This window comes from Sceloporus undulatus, chromosome 4 (assembly GCF_019175285.1).
Source record: "Sceloporus undulatus isolate JIND9_A2432 ecotype Alabama chromosome 4, SceUnd_v1.1, whole genome shotgun sequence".
NCBI lineage: Eukaryota > Metazoa > Chordata > Lepidosauria > Squamata > Phrynosomatidae > Sceloporus > Sceloporus undulatus.
The window spans coordinates 64,127,120-64,151,058 of NC_056525.1; the positions used below are offsets into that span (position 1 = coordinate 64,127,120).

General features: G+C 43.1%; 1 protein-coding gene and 1 long non-coding RNA gene across 5 annotated transcripts in view; one reads left to right on the top strand and one right to left on the bottom strand.

Annotated features, from left to right (window-relative positions):
• Positions 1-1,996: 1,996 nt before the first annotated feature.
• Positions 1,997-23,939, bottom strand: part of SCUBE3 (signal peptide, CUB domain and EGF like domain containing 3) — a 177,224-nt gene continuing 155,281 nt past the window's right edge. For all 4 annotated transcript variants that reach the window (XM_042464257.1, XM_042464254.1, XM_042464256.1 and 1 more), the window contains 12 exons: positions 22,580-22,696; positions 20,177-20,269; positions 19,976-20,092; positions 19,361-19,522; positions 16,892-17,095; positions 16,477-16,638; positions 14,906-15,073; positions 12,712-12,873; positions 12,242-12,439; positions 9,774-9,926; positions 8,510-8,589; positions 1,997-4,829 (listed from right to left, as the gene is read on the bottom strand). In XM_042464257.1, the coding sequence (XP_042320191.1) occupies positions 4,680-4,829; positions 8,510-8,589; positions 9,774-9,926; positions 12,242-12,439; positions 12,712-12,873; positions 14,906-15,073; positions 16,477-16,638; positions 16,892-17,095; positions 19,361-19,522; positions 19,976-20,092; positions 20,177-20,269; positions 22,580-22,696 (1,766 nt within the window). In that variant the 3' untranslated portion in view covers positions 1,997-4,679. The remainder of the gene's footprint in view (positions 4,830-8,509; positions 8,590-9,773; positions 9,927-12,241; positions 12,440-12,711; positions 12,874-14,905; positions 15,074-16,476; positions 16,639-16,891; positions 17,096-19,360; positions 19,523-19,975; positions 20,093-20,176; positions 20,270-22,579; positions 22,697-23,939) is intronic.
• On the top strand, positions 16,322-22,933 carry LOC121928928. Its single transcript, XR_006103599.1, has 3 exons — positions 16,322-16,452; positions 19,715-19,833; positions 22,648-22,933. It is a non-coding gene; the product is annotated as an uncharacterized LOC121928928 (long non-coding RNA).

The following is a 23,939-nucleotide window of genomic DNA, read 5'->3' on the forward strand; positions in this document are numbered from 1 at the left end:
CCAGTTTGATACCACTTTAACTTCCATGGCCCAATGCTATGGAATACTTGGAATTGTAGTTTGTTGTGGCACCAGAGCTCTCTGACAGTGAAGGCTGAGTGTCTCACAAAACTGCAGTTCCCAGAATTCCATAGCACTGTGCCATGGCACTTAAGAGGTGTCAACCCAGATTATTTCTGCAGTGTGGATGCCGCCCTTGAAAACATATCCAGGGGCAGCCATGTTGCCAAGTGCAGTTACATCCAAAATCCACAAAACAGTGATACCTTTATGGAGATCACAAAAATCCACAAAATACATAAGGTATTTTGTGCATTTTGGTTGGTCCAATAAAGGTATCTTCTTTGCAGATTTGGTGCGTTCTAAGGCCAGAGCAGAAGGGTATGAAAGAGAGTCCGAGCCCAGTCCAGCTGCAAGCGGGTCAGACCCCTGCTGACCACTTGGCCCAAGGCGAGCTGTGGACCCTGAGGCTGACCAGAGGCACCAGGAATTGGTTTATCCCAGCTCCTTTTTGCTCCGGTCTTATAGGACTGGAGCGTGGCTTCTGGCCTCTTTGGAAGTGTGTTGTCTAAACGCAACACCTCCAAAGCGGTTGGAGGCCCCTTCATTTTGACTGTCTGTTTCAGCCCATAGTTCTCAAGCATTGTACTAGTAGTAGAATACAAAGATATAGCCATGTCAGTCTGTAGAATTAATATGTAAAAAGACCTTGCAGCATCTTTGACACTAACTGAAACACACTGGCAGCATGAGCTTTCATAGACTTCAGTCTGCTTCCTCAGATGCATTCGTTCCAGGTCCTGGAACCAAACATCAGCAGATACCAAGGACCCACTGAATTGTGAATGGTCCCCAAGTTCTCCATCAGACTCTCCACACAAACCAGCTTGGACGATGAGATCTGTGGGAAAGACTCTTCTCAGTTCCACCAGCTTTAGAGGCATCTCTGATGTCATTCTCTTGGCAGTCAGAATCCCTAAGCCTGTTTGGCAACTGAGTGTCTGCCAAACAAGGCTTTTAACAACTGGATGTTCTACTTCACTGGTAAGTTTAGACTACTTTTAATTAGTAGGTGTCTTAATATCAGTGGCATCATTAAGAGGGTGTGAGGGGTGTGAACCGCACCAGGTGACACCCCATATGGGGCATGTACAGCCAGTGGGATAGGTGCAGCAGCTGGGCAAGCAAGAAAGGGCATTGCGTCCCTTTCTCGCTTGCTCAGTGGCTGCACGAGAGTCAAACCAGCCATCCACAGCTGCAGCATAGCCTCCTTGAGCAGCAGGCACTGGGGGGCATGCAAGCCAGGCATTGGAGGGAGGGTGGTAGAGCAGTGTGCTGGGTGACACTGCTTCATATTATAATTTGTTTCCATGTGTCTGAACACTGTAAATTTTGGTGCTCTTTAAAGCTGTGCTGTGAGTCACCTTGAGTCCCAGTTTTTCCAGAAAGTCAGGGTATAAATAAATGTGTGCTTGCAATATACTAGCAGGATTGCACTAGCGGTTGAGAGAGAAAACAAGTATGATGTAGAAGCAACACCTGCTAACTCTGAACACCTGCTGTTAACAAGTTCTTCTGTGAGGCACATCTTACTGAACTCTAGATGGTAGCTTCCATTAAAGGGGAAGATGATGCCTGGAAGCAGATGAGGTTTTTACCACTGTAGTTTGCTCTTGAATTTGTATACGTACATTCTTTATTCCATTGTTTGTTGCTAAGTGCGGAAAGAATAAGGATGGTCATTGTTTTTCTTCAGCACCTTAAAACACAGTGGACTATACCAAGAATACCATAACAGAAATATTACTTGTAGTGAGTTTTCACATTCAACCCTTGCTTTCTGGAAGCTATATAGTGGCAGGAGGAATGTGTATCCAAAGGACAATAAGAAAGAAAAAGGATACAGAGAGAAGGGACCAGAATGGAACAAAACTCCAAGCAGTCGTAAACATCAGGAATTTACAAGTAGAAAACACATCTGAAACATCAACACAACACCAAGAAAATCCATTTAATAATTAAAAAAGACAATACGAAATGCAAACTTTTCTTTTTACAAGTTCAGATACATTTTTTTTATCAAGTGCAAATAACTTTATGGACTACACCTTTTTCATCATTTAATCTTTCTTTTTTGGCAGGAGATAATGGACTGTGGCACACCACACAATGCAGTTATAAATATTTCGGCTTTGTTATTTAAACATTGTTACATTTTCTGTGCTGAGAAAGAAATTTCAGCTTTTCAAACCTTTTAGATTTTTCACGATTAGGACTGAATGGAAACAAAGAATCTAGCCAGAAAGAATTCAGGTAGAATTCTTAAACTGAATTAAACATAAGTTTTGTCTTCAGAGTTAGTTTCCATTTGGGCTTTTGCCTCTTTGTCCTCTCCTGCAATAAACACAGGTGTCTCTTCCCCCATACCATAATAAATAGGTATTGTAGGAAAAAGCTACATTTGTTGGGATTAGTGCTGGATATTGTCTTGGCTATTATGGTGAAAAGTATAGACTGCTGCAGTTGTGTTTATCTCAGAAACAATTCTACTTTATTAATGAATCAATTCCATTGACTTTAGTTAGACTGTGGATAAAGGTGTGAATGGGAGGAAAAGCATATTATTAATATCCAGGCAGAAAAGCATCATTACCAGTACAGCAAATGGAGATTATCCCATCCAAGTGCAAGCCGTTTATCTAACAATTCAAAATCCTAGCTTCAGGTCATGGCTCAGAGAAGGCAACAATTACACCAGTGTAAGATTGGCATTCCCCACTAGTATTTGCACTTGAAAATAATTAGTGACTGACAGGTAAGATTCTGCAAGGGAATTTTAAAGTGATATAGAAGGCATGTTGCTCAGGGTTACTATTAGCCAGGGCTCCAAAGCTTGTGTTCATTGTTGGGGGTCTACCACAGAATATGCAAAGATGAGAATGCCTTAGAGGAGGTGCAGAAAACTCTTCCTTCTTTACTGAGAATATAGGTTTAAGAAAAAGAGCTTTTGAGTGTGACTTCCCAAGGGACCTGACCCCCCCAAAATCTCTTATTTTAGAAATCAGACCCTCCAAAAACATTCAGAAAGAGAAGTGTGCCACCTCAGGAGGCACACTGGGGATCTCGGATCTGAACATATAAAAAACTCCCTGTCTCTTCCAAGCTAATTTGTTTGAAAGAGTGATGGTTTAGCTAGACTGGAGAGTTTAACGTAGAGACAGATTCTAATATGTGATCACTAATGTGCATTCTAAAGTTGCCTTTGGTAGTATGTGAAATGAACCAACTCTTGAAAGCTACTTGTGGCCAAAACAACATTTCCAGTCAGCTTATGTCCTGTACCTTCATGGGTTGCAGAATGACTGAGTTTGCTTTTCACAATTTACACTGGGATTTACTGTGGTAAAGAAACCGAAAGGTTTCAAGAGCTGAAAACTTAAGTCACATTTAATCGTCATTTCCCCAATTCCTTGTTTGTATTCTTTGCTGTTTCATTATTAACACATGCGCACACACACACACACACACATTCTCTTTTCTCAGGCAGGTATAAATATTGCAGTTTCTAGTAGAAAAAAAAATCCCTCTAAATAATATAAAGACAACTCAAAATGATTGCACTTAATAATATGAAAAAGGTAGAAAGGAGAACATCCTAGTGCACAAACATTCACTCATTCCTGCCCTTCACACTGCTTGCTCTTTTGTCATCGAATTACTCTTTGGCAGAGCTTACAAGAAGTCTGAACTCATATCACAAGTGTCCATGGGGGAGAAATCACATTGGAAAGTCTCGCTTTTCACCAAGTTTTCCTCCACCTTTTCCAGACATTACTCCATAAGAGAACGTGGCTAGGCCATGTTTTCTTCAAACACAAAAGTCAGACACCATCATGAAATGATGGCCTTCTAGTCAACAAACTTGCCATCATACAAACATGGACCATTTTCTTTCGTACTTGTCAGCTCTCCTTTTTTTCTTCTTCTGTATGATCTTCCCAATAATATATATATCCCCTCTGTAAGACTGTGTCTGATTTATTTTTCTTTTCTTTAAAAACACAACAGTCTTAAATAAGGCATAACCTTCTGCATCCTGGATAGCCTTTGACCCCATTTCTTTACAAGAGAGTTCAGCTGGACCAACTCCATTGCTTAGCAGCTGCTCAAAGTCCCCCATTTTGCATGTGTTCCAGAAGCGGATGCATTATATGGTAGCAGGGATCTTTCCTCTTTCTAGAAACAGTCATGCAGAGAGGTGCCTCAACAGCCTGTTTGGCAACTGTCCTGCAGCACAATAGCCTGCATATTATGTGTATATATGGGAGAAAGTTGAGATAGCCTTGGAGTGACTCTGGAGTGACAGGTCCCAATAAAGGCTATCTGTGAAGACAGCCTCGCTTATTAGGATGTGTGAACTCCATAGGCTGAGACTCCAGTATGGAAAGCACTGGAAATGTGTTTTAGTTCCTCGTGGCTGCCAGTTGCTCCTTCTGTGGACAATATCATCAGCGAGTTTGGATTGAAGAAAAGACAAGGAAAGACCAATAGTGACATAGTGACAGATTGGGTCAGGGATTGTATTTGTAGAAAAAGTCACTGGAAAACAAGAATAAGTGTTAGAAAAAAGTTTTCTTGGCTGTTGAGGTGCCTGGAACACTGGTTCAAGTGTCAAGGGGCTATTTGTAAGGTCTCAGAAAGCTGGAAACTTTGGAGCGGAGGAGTTTGATGAAGGAACGTGGCAGCATCTCCTTGTGCTTCTCTGTGTATTTGAAGTAATTTTGTGGGTGAGCCAGCACATCAAAGAATGCTTTAATCAGCTTCTTGTCCTGCAGGAAAAGCAAACAGAACAGATGTATTATCGTCAAGGCAAGGCTGGGAATTGGATAGCTCTCCAGATGTACCTAAACTGCAACTTCCACCATCCATTGCCAACATAACTAGTGGTGAGGGTTAGTACAAGTATTCTAGTTCAAACCATCTGAAAAGCCACATGCCATCCTGCTTGAGGGATAAGAGTCAAGACTCAGTGCTGAATTGCACTGGGGTGGCTTTGGCAGATAGATGGCCAACTTGGAAACTGGTACCACCTTTGCTATATATTCTATCTTTCTCTCTCTCTCTTCTCTTCTTTTCTTTACAAAGAGAAATGTCAGGAAGAAAAAAAAATGAGAACATGAGGCTCAGAGAAGAAAATATATAAACACAGAACACTACCCAGCACAGAGCTATCCAACATGTAAACCCTTCACCAGAGGGAAAGAGACCAGGATTATTTATCAAGAAGACTGGTTGTTTAAAATATATGAATTTGTAGAAATACATAAATTTCCCATGTTAATACATGAGACATGGTTAGATGATTTTAAGAAAGAATGGAAGCTTTTAATAAATTATCTGGGGGGGAGCAAGATTCACAATGACTTTAGGTTTCTAAGTAAGAATGGTCTCATTCTGTAGGGGTTTATAGATTTAATTCTTATTCATTTTAAAGTGTGATGTATCATTATGTTAAGGTTTGAACAATAAGCATGTGCTGTGTGTCTTCAAGTCATTTCCCACTTATGGCAACCTAAGACATACCTATCATGGGGTTTTCTTGACAAGATTTCTTCAGAAAAAGTTTGTCATTGTTTTCCCTGAGGCTGAGAGCCTATGACTTGCCCAAGGTCATCCAGTAGATTTCATGGCCAAGCTGGGAATCAAACCCTGGTCTCCATAGTCAGAGTCCAACACTCAAACTGCCTATGCCATGCTGATTTGAATAGTAAGAGGGGAGTGAACAGAACCACAAACAGGCAAGTTGGAAACTATACTTCCCTTGTTTGCCTGTTTCTCCTTTAAGTAATCAGATTTGTAGTTTAGTATTATTTGTATTTTTTCTATATCTTTGTTTTAAGTATATAGAAATGTACTGATTTGATTTTGTTATTATTAGTGTTATCGTTGTTGTTTGTTGTATTTTTTTTTAAGGAACTGAAAAGGGAGTAGCTTTTAACAACAAGAATAGTGCCTGAGATGCTGTTTGTTACTGCCAAAACTATTCTGTACAGGAACTTGCATAGTTGTGGCTCTGTGCAGGTGCAAGAAAAGTTAATTTTTTTCAAGCAACAATGTATTATTTGGAGCTATTTCTGCTGCAACTCAAAGTATTTTATAGTGGCTTGGTTCTGAGTGAGAGAGAACCATTAGCTTTACAAAACACCTATTCTTGATACTGTTGAAAACAGCGAAAAATGTTTATGTGCATACACACAAAGCACACATGTATATACACAGCTGTATGCCTTGTTGGATTCTCCTTGTGGATATCACAATAAGAACTGTTACAATGAGGGCATGTGCTTCAAAATTTACCACTACAGCACCAATAACAACCATGGGAACATCTTTTGTCACTTTTAGGGCTCATTCCCACTTGCATTTAATCTGCTTTACATGTTGCATTGACACCAGGCCACTGAATCAATTCAGGCCAATGCATAATTCCCACTATGGAAGCAAATTATATAATTATTTCATGCATTCATTCATTGACATGACTGTGTTCCCACTAGCTGGTCTTTTTTTTAATGTCAATCATATGATGCACATCTATGCGTCATTCTTGGGCTTCATCCCTGGTGCTCCAGAGCTCCCAAGCCTCCTGGGGAGCAGGCAGTGCAAAAAGTGGGTGGTTTTCTTGGCAAGATCGTTTCAGAGGGGCCTGGCCCTTGCCTTCCAATGAGGCTGAGAGAGTGTGACTTTTCCAAGGTAAGTGGTGGCCCAGTGCCTCTCTGGCTGTCCAGGTGCTTTCCTCCTTCCTGCTTTCCTCCAAATCCAATCTGTGAATCCTTCATTTGCTTTCCTTTCACTTTCTCCCTACCCCTCAAAATTCTTTTCTCCTCCTTCCTCACTAGGATCCCCTTCACCATTCCCCAGGCTGGCGTCAGTGTTGGAGCCCCCCCCCCCCGGTTTCCACCTTCCCCTGATGACAGGCAGCTCAGGTATCACCCTGGGCACATCTCCCTAGGATTAGGACTCGCCTCCCTACCCTTCCCTTCTTCCCTCCTTAAAGCACTTTGCTCGAGCTGCAAGGGAGACCCTTACCCTCCTAGATGGTAAGTTGGAGAGGAAAGGGGACCCTCTTGGCTTGGCAGAAATGAGGAGGATTTTAGAGGGTCTTTTAGGGTGGTCTCCAGTTGCTCTGGGTTCCTGACTTTTATGGGCGGGGGCTCTTGGGTCACCCCTTCCCCAGGGTCTTTCTGGGGCATCCAACACTTTTGGTGGGCCCCTGCCTTTTGTTGTGCATAGAGATGTGCTTTCAGATGGTGAGTTGAAGAGGGAAGTGGGGGGCCCCCTTGGCATGGATAGAAATGAGGGACACCTCTTTTGGAGAGGTCTTATAGGAATATCTGTAGTTGCTCTGGGTTCTTGACTTCTCCTGGGTGTGTGTGTCGTGGGTCACTCCTTCCTTAAAGTTTTACTGGGATAGCCACTGCTTTTGGGAGTCCCTGCCAATACTCAGACCACTATGCCACGCTGGTTCTCTATACTCCAACATACTTGCTTTATGTTTGTTTGGTTTTTTGGGGATGGGTTACAACCCTCTGCCAACCCTCTCCACCAATGTGAAGCAATTCAAATCTGAACAATCATTCCCATTTGTTGAATACACTTGCAAACCAATTCTTTTCAAAAGAACCAACAAATGATCTGTCTTCACAAAAACCGATTCTTTTACATTTGCCTCACTTCATCTTGATTCTCTACGCTTGAAAAGGAATGCTATCAGGTCTGAAACTATAGTTTTTTGTGGGGGTTTTTGGGCTATGTGGCCATGTTCTAGAAGATTTTCTTCCTGACGTTTCACCAGCATCTGTGGCTGGCATCTTCAGAGAAACATTTTCTCTGAAGATGCCAGCCACAGATGCTGGAGAAACATCAGGAAGAAAATCTTCTAGAACATGGCCACATAGCCTGAAAAACCCACAAAAAACAAAAACAAACTATGGATGCCGGCCATGAAAGCCTTCGACTTCACACAGGCCTGAAACTGTTTCCAGTGTGAATGACGCACATATAAACCAATCAGCAAATCAGTTTAAATCATAATGGGAACAAGCCCTTTTTGCTCTTGGTAGGCTGCTGGTAAGTGACACCTATTCAAAGAGAGTTACAGTGATGTGATGTTAACCCATATCCACTGTGCATCTTCTTGGAAATATGCATCTGGGGAAAATGCATCACTTTTGGGGCCAGTTTCCATGTAATGTTAAGCATGTGTTTTATAAAGTGTGCTTATGGCTAGCTACTTTTACTTATTTTTTCAAAAGCAGAGCTAGGATCCCCAGTCTGGATTGGGAATTTCCCTTCTGCTGTAAACAGCTCTCTAAAGTTCTCAAGTAGAGAAATATTAACTAGTTCTGCTCCGTGAGATCTTTTTAAAGCAGAGATCCATGAGAACACTGAGAATATGCTCTATCACTCAGTGATATCCAATCCCGATAATGCAAAAAAACAGCCTTGCCTTCAGTATTTCTTGATGGTTTTCAGAAGCATATAGTCTGCCATCTCGAACAATGTCCTCCACCAGTTGTTCATAATCCTCTGCATTGTTGAAAGAGAAAAGGTCTGGTAGTTACTGAGTGAAGAAATGCCATTAGTAAGTTCATCAATACACGCACACATTATTTAATAGCTTTATTAAAAAGGAATGTGTAAACTTGCCACTATTTTTGGAGCAGGACATTTTTTATTTCTCTTAAGTTCCTAAATTCATAGGACAGCTTACAATTCCATGTTTCAGAATAGCACCAGTATCATCCTGGAAGCTTCAAGTGATAACTGGACAATTAATTAGGGACTTTTTTTGGAGGGGGGGGGTCTGTCCATTCTAATGCAGGTGAGGAAAAGAGAGATGATGATGACAATGGTAAGCCTGGCCTATGAGACTCAAAGGCCAAGAATTTCAAGGACTTATGGGCCAACTTGAAGAAGTGCAGAAAACACCCAAAGGCTGGCATGTTAGAAGGATGGAAGAGGCTTCCCAACCATATTAAGGTTTTTTTTTAATGGTTTCAGATGCAATATAATAAATATTGTATATTTATTATCTAGAGGGCTCATGATTGTTCCAGAACTCAGAACTGGGAGAGAGGAACAAAGAATTGACTAAACTAATTGAAAAGCACAGAAGGTGGCTTTGTGGGTCGATGTAAGATTTCTGTGGCCTTTAATCAAACTGCCTATTTTTGCCTAATGAAACTGGTCCTATTTTTAATTATGCTTTGACCTCACACCCTTGACCAATTCAGACATCCTCCAAGTGCAGGTTGACACATGGAAGACAAAGCAAGGCCACACTTTCTGGCTTATCCCAAGATACATAGCAAACCTGCTTTCCAAAATCTGTGTGTTTAGCACAGACACCTGCAGATGCCTCTACATATAGAATTACTTGTGTTCCGGCCTTGCAGGAGTGCAGGCTTCAATGGATGTACATTAGGGAGTGGGGCCAGTATTGACAATTCTGATTGGCTGTGACTTTCCGGGGTTTCAGTCAGGTTTCTTTCCTAGTTGAGAGTCTGGAGATCCCTAGTATTCCCAAGTCATGCCACATCCAACTACTAGCCAGTCCCACTTAGCTTAGGAAATCAGATGAAATTGGGAGTGATGTCAGAGGCAGGGCCTGGACATGCTGTCAGACTCCATCCTCCAGAGATATTTTCCTAGGAACAGCTGCGCACTGCAGATTGTGCACTCACTTACAACACTAACTTCCTCCTACTTACCATCATAAGTGACATATGGGATCTGGAAACCTCTAGCGCTGTTGGCTTCACTAGTTTTAAAGTTGATCCACAGTTTTCGTGACCTAGCAGTGAAGGCTATGGGTCTCTCATAGGTCTGGCATGTCTCGTAGGTTGTGATTGAGGAAGGAGAGGCTATAGGGCAGAACACAACAAGACCATGTGTTTTCCAATATCATACAGACATCTCATTCTCAGAAATACTGAATTAAACAGCTGGGGCAGGAAAGAGACCCCAGTAATTTAAGCAGCTTCTTTTGACCCATAATTGCTGAAATTCTGAGCTAAAAGTAGGTGCAGAACTCCAGTCTCCAGTCTCTTTCCAAGGACAGGTACTGTAACTCAGGACAAGGTTATGTCCTTTGTCCACTTAAGACAAAATCTCTAAAAAGGCTATTTAGGCTTGAACTAAAGAACTGCAGATCCATTTACTTAGGGACTATCTCTGAAGACTCAAATATATGGAATGGAGGCATGTGTATCATATTTGCTGGCACAGCAAAATCACACTTCCTACAGGCAGGGAATGCATAATGAAAGAGAGTGAAACTGCTGAGGGTGCCTCCAGACACAGGGCTTTTAGCATTACCAAATAAAATAGATTGTGCAGATAACTCCCCAACCTTCTGCAGAAAGAAAAAAGATAAAAGAAGCAATGGAAAAATACAGGGAGTTGCAAATCAAAAACATAATAATCTATCCTCAGTAAAATCCTATGGGTGAGGCATGGAAATTTCACATTAAAAACCTGAAAGCACTGAAGTAATGTGCAGCACCTATTACAGAGCTGGGCAAAGTGTAACCTTCCAAGTATTGCTAGGCTGCACTTGTCCAGCATTTTTCACAACTGGCTATGTTGCTAAGGAATGATAGGAGTTACTTGCAAACTGCACACTGCCCAAATTCAGCTGGAAAATTTCCCCAGGCAGGAGGGCACAACAATCCTCTTGAAGGGTGCAGAAAGGAAAATGTACATTCCTTGTCCATCAACATGGAAGAATGGGACAAGTATAAGATCAGCACATTCTGATTGTGGTATTAGTTTAAGAACAGCCCAATTCTTAGTTTAAGAATTTCCCTTTTTGGGGAGATACCTTTAAAGCTTTCTTTAAAACTTATTTTTAAGGCCTTTTAAAACTTTCTTTTAGCTCACTCAGTCCAGAGGAATCAAATATATGCACCTACCTCAATAGCTCACAGGGCAGCCAGGCTGTCAGCACTATGAGGCATCAGGAATAGGCATATGAAGAATACTTGCATTTTTTTTCCTGTTCAGACTCAGAGAGTGGGCAATGCTGATATGGGAAAGGGGGGTGTAATTTAGGAGTGGAGAGCCAGGGTGGTGCAGGGATTTGAACATTGGACTATAACTCAGGATCTGATTCCCTCCTTGGCTATAGAAACCCACTGGGTGAAAATAGACAAATCACATGCTCACAGGCCCAGAAATTCCTGCAATAGGATCAACTTAGGGTCGCCATAAGTGAAAAATGACTTGAAGGCACACAACAACAACAACAACAACAACAACAACAACAACAACCCGCTCTTATAGCCTTTAGGGCTGAAGGGCGGGGTATAAATACCATTAATAATAATAATAATAATAATAATAACAACAACAACAACAGTTTAGTAGTGTTTTAAGAAAATTTCACATGTGCAGAATATTGGAGGGGTTGTGTACATACAAATAGGTAGTATGTATAAGATAATGTGTTTTTCATAAAAAAATCACATTTGTATGTGTAAAATGTTGTTTTTGCACACAACCCTACATTTCTTTTATACAAATGACTTTTAAAATGACAAAAATCCTGAAAATGCACAAAGACTAATAACTCTTGTCTAGTAGGGAGAAAATGTTTGCAATTCCTCATTTCTGTATGCAAGAATGATATAAGCAGAGAGGAACATTTCTAATTAGAAGTCTCAATCTGCAGCAGAGCTTGGAAAAATCACTTTTATGGATTACAACTCCCAAAATCATGACCAGTTGCATGCTGGCTGAAGAATTCTCAGAGCTATAGTCAAAACAAGCAAATTTTTAATAAGTGTTGCACTGGAGAGTCTAGCAGCCTGCTTGTATTTAACTCTTTGAACAGTTTCTTGGAGGAAGGAGTTGCTGGTTTGTTCACTACTGCTCTGCAGCAGCATCACTGCAGATAGCATTATAGATTCCAGGGATCTGTGACAACTGATACTATAAAGCTGCTGACCTGACTTGGTCTTCAATTATTTAGATGCAAAATAAATCAATACTACTCTCCATCCATCACCATGGCAAACACAGAACACTTGGCTTGATCACTTACTGGAGCTGACAGGGAGATAATGTCTCCCCTATTCCCCAAGGTTCCTTTAGTCCAGAATGCTGGAAGAAAGCCTAGACTCATTCCCATCACCCTACTATCCTCTTCATACCTTCAACACAGCATTCGGTTACCTACAGTTTTTCCGCATAACTAGGACATCCCCACATTCATCCTCAGATGGCAGGAAAATTTCAGGCACTACAATAAGAATCTTGCGCTTCGGAGGAGGGTTGATATTCCAAGTGCACTCCACATTTGCAGGGTAATTTCCTGGGTAATTAGGAGACTCAATGTAACCAGTGTACTCGCCTAGCTCACCTCCACATTGACGGTCTGCAAGAAAACACAGAGATGACTAGGATATGAGTAGGGAACAGAGCTTAACTGGCTGTCAAGGGTAAGCTGGGACACTGCTTTTGACAGCATATATTTGTCAACAGATTTGTGTCCTGAGGAACAGGAGACAAGTTTATTTTCATAAGAAAAAGCAGGAGGACCACAAAGAAACCAAGGTAGTTCCAGTGAGTCACATCTATACATAAGTAATAAGTTCACATTCTTCCCTCCCCTCAATTTCTACAGTATTTAGAGAGAATAAATCATACTTTTGCATTGTGACACAGAAGTTGAGCCATCAAAGTCCGTGGTGGTATTTCCAGGGCATGTGATGCAATAGTTTTGGCGAAAGTCTGGCTGGTAGGTGCCTATAGCACAGCGGATGCAGCGATGGACAGTGGTATTATAATAATGGCCTGGGGAGCATTGAACTATATGTTGAAGAGAAAAGAAAAATGTTACTTTCTATAAGAGAACCAATTTCCAAATTCTATTGCACTAGTTATGTTGAGATATTGTTGACAAAAATTAATATAATAGCTGAAGATTACTCCTACAAGTGAATTGAAATGCCTGATGATTCTCTCTTTGCCTTCTGATTTTATACACACACAAGAGAGAGAGAGAGAACATGGTGTTAATTATGTCTGAATATGGATCCAAGTAATAACTTTTCTCATTTGACATATGGGATCAATATTCTGCAATTAAAAATGCTTTCTATCATAGGTGTCCTATTTATAAAAATTTTCAGCAACAACATATTTGTATTAACATCTTCAAGTGTTCAAAGTGCTTCCCATGTATTATCACATTGTAAAACCACCATGTTTAAGTGAAGATAGTATTATTATACCCCATGGTATAGATTCGTGATGGCAAACCTATGCCACGCGTGCCAGAAGTGGCACTCTGAGCCGTTTCACCGGGCACGGGGACCGGGGCAAGGAGAAACAGGCAAGCGTGTGCCTGTTCCTCCTTCTCCCTGCCATTTTCCAACCACCCACTGTCTCTCAGAGACAGAGGGAAGGCAGAAAATGGCACTGGAGGGAAGGAGCCAGAGGTGCACGCGTCTGGCTCCTTCTCTCAGCCTTTTCCCAGCCTTCAGTTTTCTATTGGAGACAACTGGAGGCTGGGAAAGGGTCGGGGGGAGGCGGAGCAAATGGCGCATGCCAGTTGCTCCTCCCCAGAGACCTTTCCCAGCCTCCAACTGTCTCCAGAAAGACAGCTGGGGGCAGGGAAAGGCCCCTGAGGAGGAGCAGTGGCGGCATGCCACGTCCAGGCTCTGTCAGGGGCCCTTCCTCCCCCAGACCTCTCTCCCGAGAGAGAGAGATCTGGGGCAGGAAAGGCCGTGAAAGAGCCCAGGACAGCGGCGTGCTGGGTTCTGGGCTCCGTCACGGCTCTTCCTGCCCCAGACCACCCTTCGAGCCGGGTCCTGGGCTCCATCGCGGCCCTTCCAGCCCCAGACCTCCCTCCGGAGAGAGAGATCTGGGGCTGGAAGGGCCATGGGGGAACCCAGGACGGCGGCGTGCCCAAGCCCCTTCCTTCGGCCTCCCTTTCCTCGGAGTGAACGGGTCCCTTGGAACCATCCTCCGAGGACTGTTTGCTGGCCTCTGACGGCCTCAAAGGGACTCTCAGAGGCCGGCAAACCCCGGAGGACAGAGCCCAACGGTTCCCGCCTCTGGATGCCGTCCTCCGAGGACTGTTTGACGGCCTCTGACGGCCCCAAAGGAACTCTCAGAGGCCGGCAAACCCCGGAGGACAGAGCCCAATGGCTCCTGCCTCTGGGCGCCATCCTCCGAGGACTGTTTGACGGGCTCTGATAGCCCCAAAGGGACTCTCAGAGGCCGACAAACCCTGGAAGACAGCACACTGTCCTCCAAGACCCATCTGCTGGTTTCCGAGAGTCCCAAAGGGGCCCTCAGAGGCCAGCAAATGCCGGGGGGAGGAGCCAGATGCTCCCTCCCTCTGAAAAGGGGGACAGAAGCTCCGCCCCATAGGGGCAGGAACCCCGCCCCTGGCACCCAGCCCCCATCCTGGGGGTAGAAGCCCCACCTCCAGCACGCGAACTAGAAAAGGTTCACCATCACTGGTATAGATGGAAGAAAGCAAATGGAAAATGAGGGAGAGTGGCTTCAGTCCATCTTCTGAGTTCATGGCAGATGTGAGATTCAAATTAGGGACATTGTGGTTCACATATTAATCTCTTAGACAGCATGCTACGCTTCAGTATTTTCATCACTAAATGCATTATCCTGACAAACTACTGAAAAATCTCAAGTGCTAGCATAATTTGGAGGGTACAATCAAACTACAAAAGGCTCTGCTGCTCAGACATCAATATTCAATACACTGTAGACAAGATGAGTTGAGGGCAATAGGTTACCAGTGCTCTACCCTTCCCTTTGACAGTGGTAAAGGAACAATATGTATTCTCAGACTCAACTGCTGCTGCAGGCATACCTTTTGTATCACAGTCTTGGAAGGAAAAGGCTCCATCATGCTTGGTATTCAACCCACCACCACAATGGAAACACAAAGCTCGGCCAGCTTCAGGCTGGTAGGTGCCGCGTGGACACTGCTGGCAGGGTCTGAAACCATCTACAGAATACTGACCAGGGGGGCACTGACCTGTTGGTCATGCAGAAGAAAGAGATACTCATTGAAACAAATGAAATAACCCTTCTCTCAGATGTTGCTTCTAAAGTACCAGCTGCATGCAACATGCACTCTAAGCTGTGGACCCATGAGAGATGCCCATGGGAGCCATTCACCATCCCAGATCTTGTTGCCTAAGGCAACAACTGTGCCTCTGCACTGGAATGTAATCATGCCATCGTGTGAAAGAGAAAAGCCATTTATCCAAGTCCTGATAGTGAACCAGTTTGGATAAACTGGGCCATAAAGCTGAACTACGAGTGGGAGTTCCTAAAACTAGATAATTATTTCACTTGTTGAAGTGTTGTAGAAGAATTTATAATTTCAGAGGAACTACCAGAAGTATTAACAGGGAATAGTATTAACAGGGAAAGAATCCTGTATACTGTATCTGCATGGCACACTTCTCTCTGTTGCCCAGGTTGCCCTACAGTCAAGGGATACTAACTTGCCATTTTTCATAGAACTAGGACATAGTCTGGAATATGTTACAGCTATACCTCCACAAGAGTCTTTTTTTTCAAGAGACAACACTAAGATATTTTTGTAGTAAACCATAGGTTGCAGCAGCCACCATGCCAGATGCTCAAATATAAAACCACCAACCCTGGGTCTTTTACAAATGTATCCTGAATGAAATATTTAAGTTTAGTGTAACTACTTGCAAACTAGTGGCCCTGTTTTCATGTGGAAGGAAACAGCAAAGAAGCACTACATGACTACGTTTCTGGATGTTATTGGCTCAGTACAGGTGGGCGGGAAGCACCGTCATGGGGCCAAAACTACGCCTTGGGAGAGCGCAGCAACTGCACACTCCCAAGCCCTAGGACATGTGGGCGCCACCATAATTACAAGGCCCTGCCCACATGGGGCGTGCATCCATGACATGCAGGAGCCCGAGCACCCAAACTGCTCTGGGAGGAAGAGGCGTCATAGGGATGTGTTGCAGCCCTTATGACGCTGCAAAAAAGGAGCCGCTCTAGGTTCCTGCTGTGTATCGTTGCCGCCCCATTTGGTTGCTGCAGCAATGCTATGCAGCAAAGAAGACCGGCGTTTTGCGGCCTGTGTGTACCGGCCCATTAATTCCATTTCTTTTGCTATGGCTCCCAATTACTAGCACTATTGTTTTTAAAAAATATTTTTCATGTTTAACGAAACAACAGCAATACAAGGTTCCAGTGTCTGTTATATTTAGCTAACTGCACCAATTTATTTTTATGACAGGTGAAGATTTCTCCTGGAGGTTTATGTCCTTGGTGTCTTGGCTGAATTTCTCGTAGCCCTACTGTTGCCTCGTCTGGGGCAATTTTTCAAAGTCTACTAGGGTACTGAATCTTGGCTATAGACTTAAGGTACCTTGCAGCTCATCCCTGTACCTGCACAGGTGCTTATATTTGTTGCTCCAGCTGGCCCATAACCATCACTTCCAGGGCAAAGGTCACAAGAGAGCTGGCCTTCTTTCTCCTGGTAGGTCCCTGGAGGGCAAGAGACGCACTGCTCCATCTGGCCATGGTAATATGTTCCTTGCAGGCAGCTAACTAAGAGAGAGGCAAATCTGCTAGTGACACAAGTAAAAAAACAATGCTCAAGATATCACTTGTCCTTTGGATTCCCACTTGCCCAGTTTGACCACAGTAACTGTATTTATTGTCTATAAGCACATGCGGCTGCCACAGATGTTAGAGTTGGCAACAAGGGCATCAGAGCAGCAGCATAGCACTAAAGGCTTGTAGTTAATCTGTAAATGGTCTTAGTTTGCTCACTCCCTTGGGACTCAACTTGTTTCCTTACCACACTTGGATCCCAGTCTTTGTTGCCCTGGCCCACAGCTCTCCTGCCTTTCAGGAGTCATGCTCAGCTTCCGTGCCACTTCATATTCCATTCCTGAAAAGCGGATCAGGAACCGTTCCTGGTTTATGGATTTCTTCAGGGCTTTGATGGCTGACTTCAGTTTTTTCTCCACCTTCTGCCGGACACAGTTCAGATTGCAACTAGCTGGAGACAAGGGAAGGGGACTATGCTGTTACTTAGCCGTAGCATGAAAGGTAATTTCCAAAGGTAGTTTTATGACCCTGCCAGCCACCATTCATGATAGCCAGCATGGTACAGTGGTTTGAGTGCAGGACTACAACTCTGGGGACCAGTGTTTGAATCCCCACACAGCCATAAAAACCCATGGATGATCTTAGAGAAGTCACTCTCTTTCACCCTCAGAGGAAGGCAAAGGCAAAGGCAAACCCTGTCTGAACAAATCTTGTGAAGAAACCCCATGAAAGGTTTACCTTAGGGTCAGAAACAATTTGAAGCCACACAACAGCAAAAGCTGCCATTCCCTCAGCAATGTATACTGAAGTATCATCATCATCATCAAGTCTATTTACTCCTGCCTTTCCCTCACAATTAGGACTCAAGGCAGCTTGCAAATTACAGTGGTACCCCGGGATACGAATTGATCGCGTTACGAAATTTCCGGGATACGAAAAAAATAGATAGGAAAAAACTATTCCGGGTTACGATATTTTTTTCGGGTTACGAAAAAAATATCGGCGCAAAATTCAAATGCGAAGCGCGGCTAGCGGCTTTCCAGCCGCTAGCCGCGCTTCGGAAAAAGCCTTTTCGGGTTGCGAAATGTATCGGGTTACGAACGCCGCGGCGGAACGAATTAATTTCGTAACCCGAGGCACCACTGTAAAATGATGACAACACAGTTAAAAACCTATTAAAAGTCAACATTAGAATAGAATTACACTATTAACAATATGAAACAACTTAAAATTGATATTTCAAAAGGATAAAAAGCAATAAAAACAATACAGGGAAAGGCCCAAGACTTAGAATTGAAGAACACATGTTTTGCACACCAAAGATTCAATCTGAGATTTAATTCCCAGCATATCCAATTATAAAGGATTTCAGGAAGCAGCTCTAGGGGATGACTTCTGGCAGAGAGTCTGGAGAGCCAGCAGCAGCAAATGAAGACAAATTATGGCAGCTTCAAATGTTATCTATCGCAGTTCAGCAGTGCAATACTGCAGTCTGCTCTGGGTTCACATTCACATATTATAAAGGCAGTCAGTTTGCTGCTTGTTTACCATGTGGCTCCTAGTGAATATCCACAATGACTGAAACAGGACACACATTTCCAAAGGCAAGAGGGCAAAAGCCCAGGAGCTTTGAACACTTGTAGTTCTCAAACATCTGCAATTGCATTTATTGTTCTTGTTATTGTGTGCCTTCAAGTCGTTTTCAACTGATAGCAGCCATGGAACAACCCTATCCCAAGTTTTTCTTACTAATATTAGTTCAGAAGGGGTTTGCCATTACCTTTCTTTACAGCTGAGAGAGCATGACTTGCCCAAAGCCACCCAGGGGTTTTCCATGGCTGAGTGAGGATTTGAATCCCAGTCCCCAGTCTAATTCCAGTGCTCAAACCACTACACTGTACTGGTTCTCATGATCCCTTTAAATTTCCTCCACCACTGATTGGTGAACAAGTGAATGTATCCAGCAAAATAACAATGACCACATGAGATAGTTGCACTGAAATTTTGTACAGTCTTTTAGCAATGCACAGTGAGGGCAGACCTACCAGTTTCACTTCCTATGCTCTGAGACAGGCATCCTTGGAAAATCAGGCCTCTTTGGCTTCTAACCTTGTGATCTGTTTTGACTGAGGCTACTTCTAGATAGATGACTCCTAGTGCTACCAAATAAATCTTCTTTTGTGAGCTATAGGAGGAATTGCAATGGAGTTTCCACACTACTGGGACTATTGCATTTCTTGCTATGTACAATATGGCACAATATGACTTCAGTGGGTGGATAGGGCCTTTTAGAGTGGAGCAAACATTCATTATAACTTGTAATCAATGCCATTTCATTATTCCACAAATAGCTATTTTCTTTTACATTAAAATACTTTTTTAGCTGCAATACGTTTTAAAATGAAGATGTATAACACAATAATTTAACAATGTTGCTTTTTTATAGTTTTTTGTTGGTTTTATTCTGTGGCTGTTTTGGCTTATTTAACATTTTACACCATGTCACTCTATGTATCTCATGCTTTTTGTGAATCAGTAGATATCTCTGGCTATTGAACAGTATAGAAATGCCCTAAAAAAAAAACAACCCTGGAGAACGACAGGGTTAGGGTGTTTCATAAATGTGTATATTTTAGAAAACATGATCATTTTACCTTAAATACCAATAACCCTGGCCCCTTTTGGGGAAGCCAAGTTTCTCAGTTACCATCCTTACCTGTGATCTCTTCAGGTTTGATTTCAGCTTCAAACTCCAACGTAATGCGTGTCACCTCCTTGTTGGGAGAGTTTCGAGCCCGGCGCCCTTTGCCTTTCTTTGATGAATCACATTTTAGGTTCACAAAAGTCACCTGGCAATCTGAGCAAGAAGCTGGTCCACCTAATAGAAATGGTACAGGTTCAATATTCTTTCAACAGCATCTCTCTGAAACCTGACAGGTGGTTTCATTTTTTAAAATTATGACTATTAAAGGACTCTTCTCCTTTATCTACATAAGACCTAATTGAAATCTGCATAGTTTTTCAAAACAATGGAGATAAAATTTATTAAATCATTTGTTTTTCCTTGCAGGAATGAATGACTGAACACAACACATCCCTTCCCTGAAGCAGGCTACTGTCCACAAAATATTACAACAAATACATTTCACCAGATGTTTTCTCAGCCCACTTTGCATCTGATGATGAGAGGTACAGTCCATAAAGTCTCATGCCAAATAAAACATTTCAGTATTTTAGGTGCCACAAAATTCCTTAGTTTTGTTATGAATTAAAGGTTGGAAATACTCAATGGAGGTATGTGAAAAGATATACAAAAGAGGAATCACCTCACCTAGTGCACTATTCCTGATCATCTCATCCTGTTTGCCTTTCATGCGTGGATGCAGGTGGCATTTAGCATCTTTGATTTTGAAGGAAGCCTTTTGTTTGATTGGAGTAGTGACAGTCTCTAAAAGAAAAGTCAGGTGCTAAGCATCAGGGGAGCCAACTAGGTCTAGGGAGGAACTCTGACAGCTCAAGAGACCAAGCTTACCAACACAGGGATGGCTGCCATTGCTGGACCTAGGTGGAGGTCCCTGCCGCAGGATTGGGGTCCCACAGCTGACTGTATAGGTGTTGTCAGACTCTGCAGAGAAAGAAGCAACTCAAGATCACTGGAAATCTATGGTCAGATAATTCCAAATGCTTGCCTGCATGGGCCTGCATGCATTTGCAAACCTTGAATGTATTTTGTAAGGCTGGCCCAAGCCTGATCTTGTCAGCTGATCACGTGGAAGAAAGTACCCAGAAACTATTATGATGTTATTTTCATTAGTTGCATTCAGAAAGGATAAACAACACTCCAAAGGAATCCCAGTGCAGTAAAAACACATCAAAGGAACCCAGCTGATGCCAGAGTCTGAATAGCTTGAACAAATTCCCAAGGCCCAGGGAGAGGGGAGGGCATACATGAGTCAAATCACACATGACTGTTACAGGCAGGGTGAGCCAGAGATAAATGCATGAAAAATAGTAAACCCAATTCATCTATTAACAGGAACAGAGCTTTGAAACATTATTATTTTGAACTACAGCTTCCCGAATCCTCCAGCCAGCTTGATGAATAGCTATGCTGACTGGGGTATTCTGGGACTTGTGATAAAAATTATTTCCAAGCTCTAAGCAGCAGCATTGTTGAATTGCAGGAATGATACACTTAGTATTTAGGGGGTAAGGATATTGGAAGGTCAATGAATACGCCTGACCTTTCCTTTTGGGATAACTTGAGTGGAATGGGGAAGGTATCCACCTGTCCATGGCATATAAAACCCTATATATTTTAAACCATGGGGATGAGGAGAACACTGCTGGAAGGTTTTTCTCCATGGATCCTAGAACCAAGAGGAGGGCTTGAGCCCCTGCACTATTAAGGGGGGGAGAGTCCTGAGGACCCCTAAAATTATCTGGCAAAATTGAACCACCAAGATTCTCATGTAGTTGAGCTGAGTTATGGGCAATTAGAAGTGTACTAAATCAACAAGCATTAAAAATATTAAGATAGCTGTTGGCATTGAAAAATGCAGGAATAATAAAAATTGCCTGCATTCTATTCTATCTGCACTTAGGGTCTAAAGCTGACCCTTTAATGGCCGGATTGGGGCCACAGCAACCTCACGCCATGGCCTTGATCTGGCTTCTGGAGAGTGTAAAAAGGAGCCACAAAAAGTAGCTCCTTTTTGTGGCCTCCAAGGGGCAGCACAGCTGAGACAGTGTCCCTTTGGTGCTGACACCCCTTTGGTGTGGATGAAGCACTGGAGGGGCATCATGATGTTGCACACCATGTAAACCAGCTCGCACCAAAATGGTGCCCTGGGGACAGGGTTAGGGCATCCAGCAGGTGGATACTGCACCCTAACTCTGCCCACAGGTCAGCACAAAGTGCCAGTCTGTATTAGGTCTTAGTTGAGAGTGAGCTACAGTGAACACATGAAAGGCACTTACATGCACACATTGTACATGCTTGTAAGAGTCTTCATATTAAGGATGTTTCAATGATGATGAATAGGGGAAAGTAATTTGCTCTCCCCATGCAAGTACGTGGAAGTAGGTAAAATTAATAACAACTAGTCTGCCAATGTTTACTCCTCACACGTTAACAATAATTCCAGGACCTGATCCTCCTCCAGCATCAAGGGTGCCTTTGACAAAGTACTACCTGAAGAATTACCTGGTAGTTTTGTTGGCGTAGGAACAGCATTACTAAGAAGCTGCAATAGCAGCAGTGTTGCAGTATCCCCTTTTCATGTAGGAGTTATGCACCATTGTATTTCCCCACTACATTTTCAGCCATAGCATTGCTAAATGACTCTGTGGCAAATTAAAATGGTGAGCAGCTGCCAATGTTAGCTGCCTGCAATTAGCAGTTGGACCAGCTGGGACCATGGCTTCTTCCAAAAGAGAGCAAGTAATGCTGCTGGTCCTGTACATCATTTAAGCTCTATGCTAACACAGCAGAATCCACCTCAACAGTCCTCTGCCAATTGTTCTTACTATTGACTGCCACCAGAATCAAACTAGCAAACCTTTGAGAAAGCTGCCCTGGAAAGTGGTGCCCTCCACATGACTTCAGCTCTCATCAGCTCTCTCTAGTGTGGTGAATGGTCAGGAATGTTGGCACTAAGGCAACTATAGCTGCTTAAGGACCTGATGTGGGAGTAAATAATAATCTGTAGTAGAATGAAAAGGAAATGGTTGCAGGACAAGCATGTGTGGCTGAAAATGGTTCCAAATGTAGCAGAAAAATGGAAGCACTTGGGGCAGGAGAAGGAGAATGTGTGTGCATGTGTGAAGAATAGAGTAGGTGGTGAGAGTGTTAGAGGGCCCCATCATGGCTCAATATCGGAAGATTACAAACCTTGAGAACTTTTTGTACCTGAAGGGTGATTTGTGCACCTACCAGGCAGAAAGCGAGCCTTCGAGGCACAGGTGAGAGAGCAGCTGTCCTTTTTTCCATTCTTGTTGCAGGACAATGTGGCTCGTGGAGATATTGCACCAGCTAAGCATATCACCATCTCTGGAGGAGGAAGAGGAGGAGGAGGAGGGGAAGGAGAAAAAGCATAAATTGATAGCAATATGCAGGAGGAAATGCTATTAACAGAGGAACAGTCAGAGTCTGCCACCGGTATGACTACAGTGAGACCAGACCTCATTCCTCAACAGAAACAAATACAAAATTGTCTCCACTTCCTCACCTTTGAACTTTGGCAACAAGTCACTCAGGTGGGGTACAGACCACCGCTTTGCGGCGGTCTGCCGCTGCCGCCGCCGCCGCTAGGTCCACAGGGGAGCCGGAGCCTTCAGACGGCGCGGCTCCCACGCGGACCGAAAAAGAAGCTCCAAAATGGAGCTTCTTTTTGAGTCGCGTTTGTGACGTAGCGAGGCGCCAGGGGCGCACTCGCTACGTCATAAAGGCTGCGACACGTATGGACGCTCAGCGTCCGATACGTAAAGATGGCGGCGCCCGTATGAACAGGGCGCCGCCATCTTGTACGTATTCAATACGTACTAGGGTTAGGGGGGTGCGGAAGCACCGCCCCTTCCTAACCCTAGTACGTATTGTATACGTACTATTTGGCGGTCTGTACCCCGCCATAGATAAGTTGCTCAGGGTGTTTCAGTATACTACTGATTCAATATGATATACAATCTATAAATATTCACCATCACTATTGGGTCACAATTTGCAATTTTTTGTTTAAAATTTTAAGAATGATTGCATTTTTAAGTAAAATGTCTGTGTACAGTTCTTCCATTTAAAAAAGAATATAGTTCCAGGTCACACGCTCTCAGCCCCAGAAAACCCTTGGGGTTTGTTTCACCTTAGGGTTGCCTACCATAAGTCAGAAACAACTTAAAGGCACACATGATGACCTCCCCCAACTCCCCCTGTAAATGTCCAAGGGGGTTCTATAAAAGTTGAGTCTTTTTATAATGGTTTCCTCTTTGATCCTTATACTCTGTTGAAAGAAATCATGGTATGATGAAAAGCTTTTCTCATCACATGGCAACAATCTGAGCATCTAACTTCATCAAAGATACAGCATAGAAATTAAAATTAAATTAATTAAAAGCAAAGCTTCACAATGAAAATGAATCTTTGTGCTGCCACTGGCATCATGCTCAGAGGCGGCAGATGTTACTCATATCAAACTTCTGATTCATATCAAACTCTGATCAGTAACTCTAGGAATTTTGACCCACCTAAAACTGTAAGCTAAAATGCATTTTACCTCTAGGGGGCAGCATGACCTCAGTCA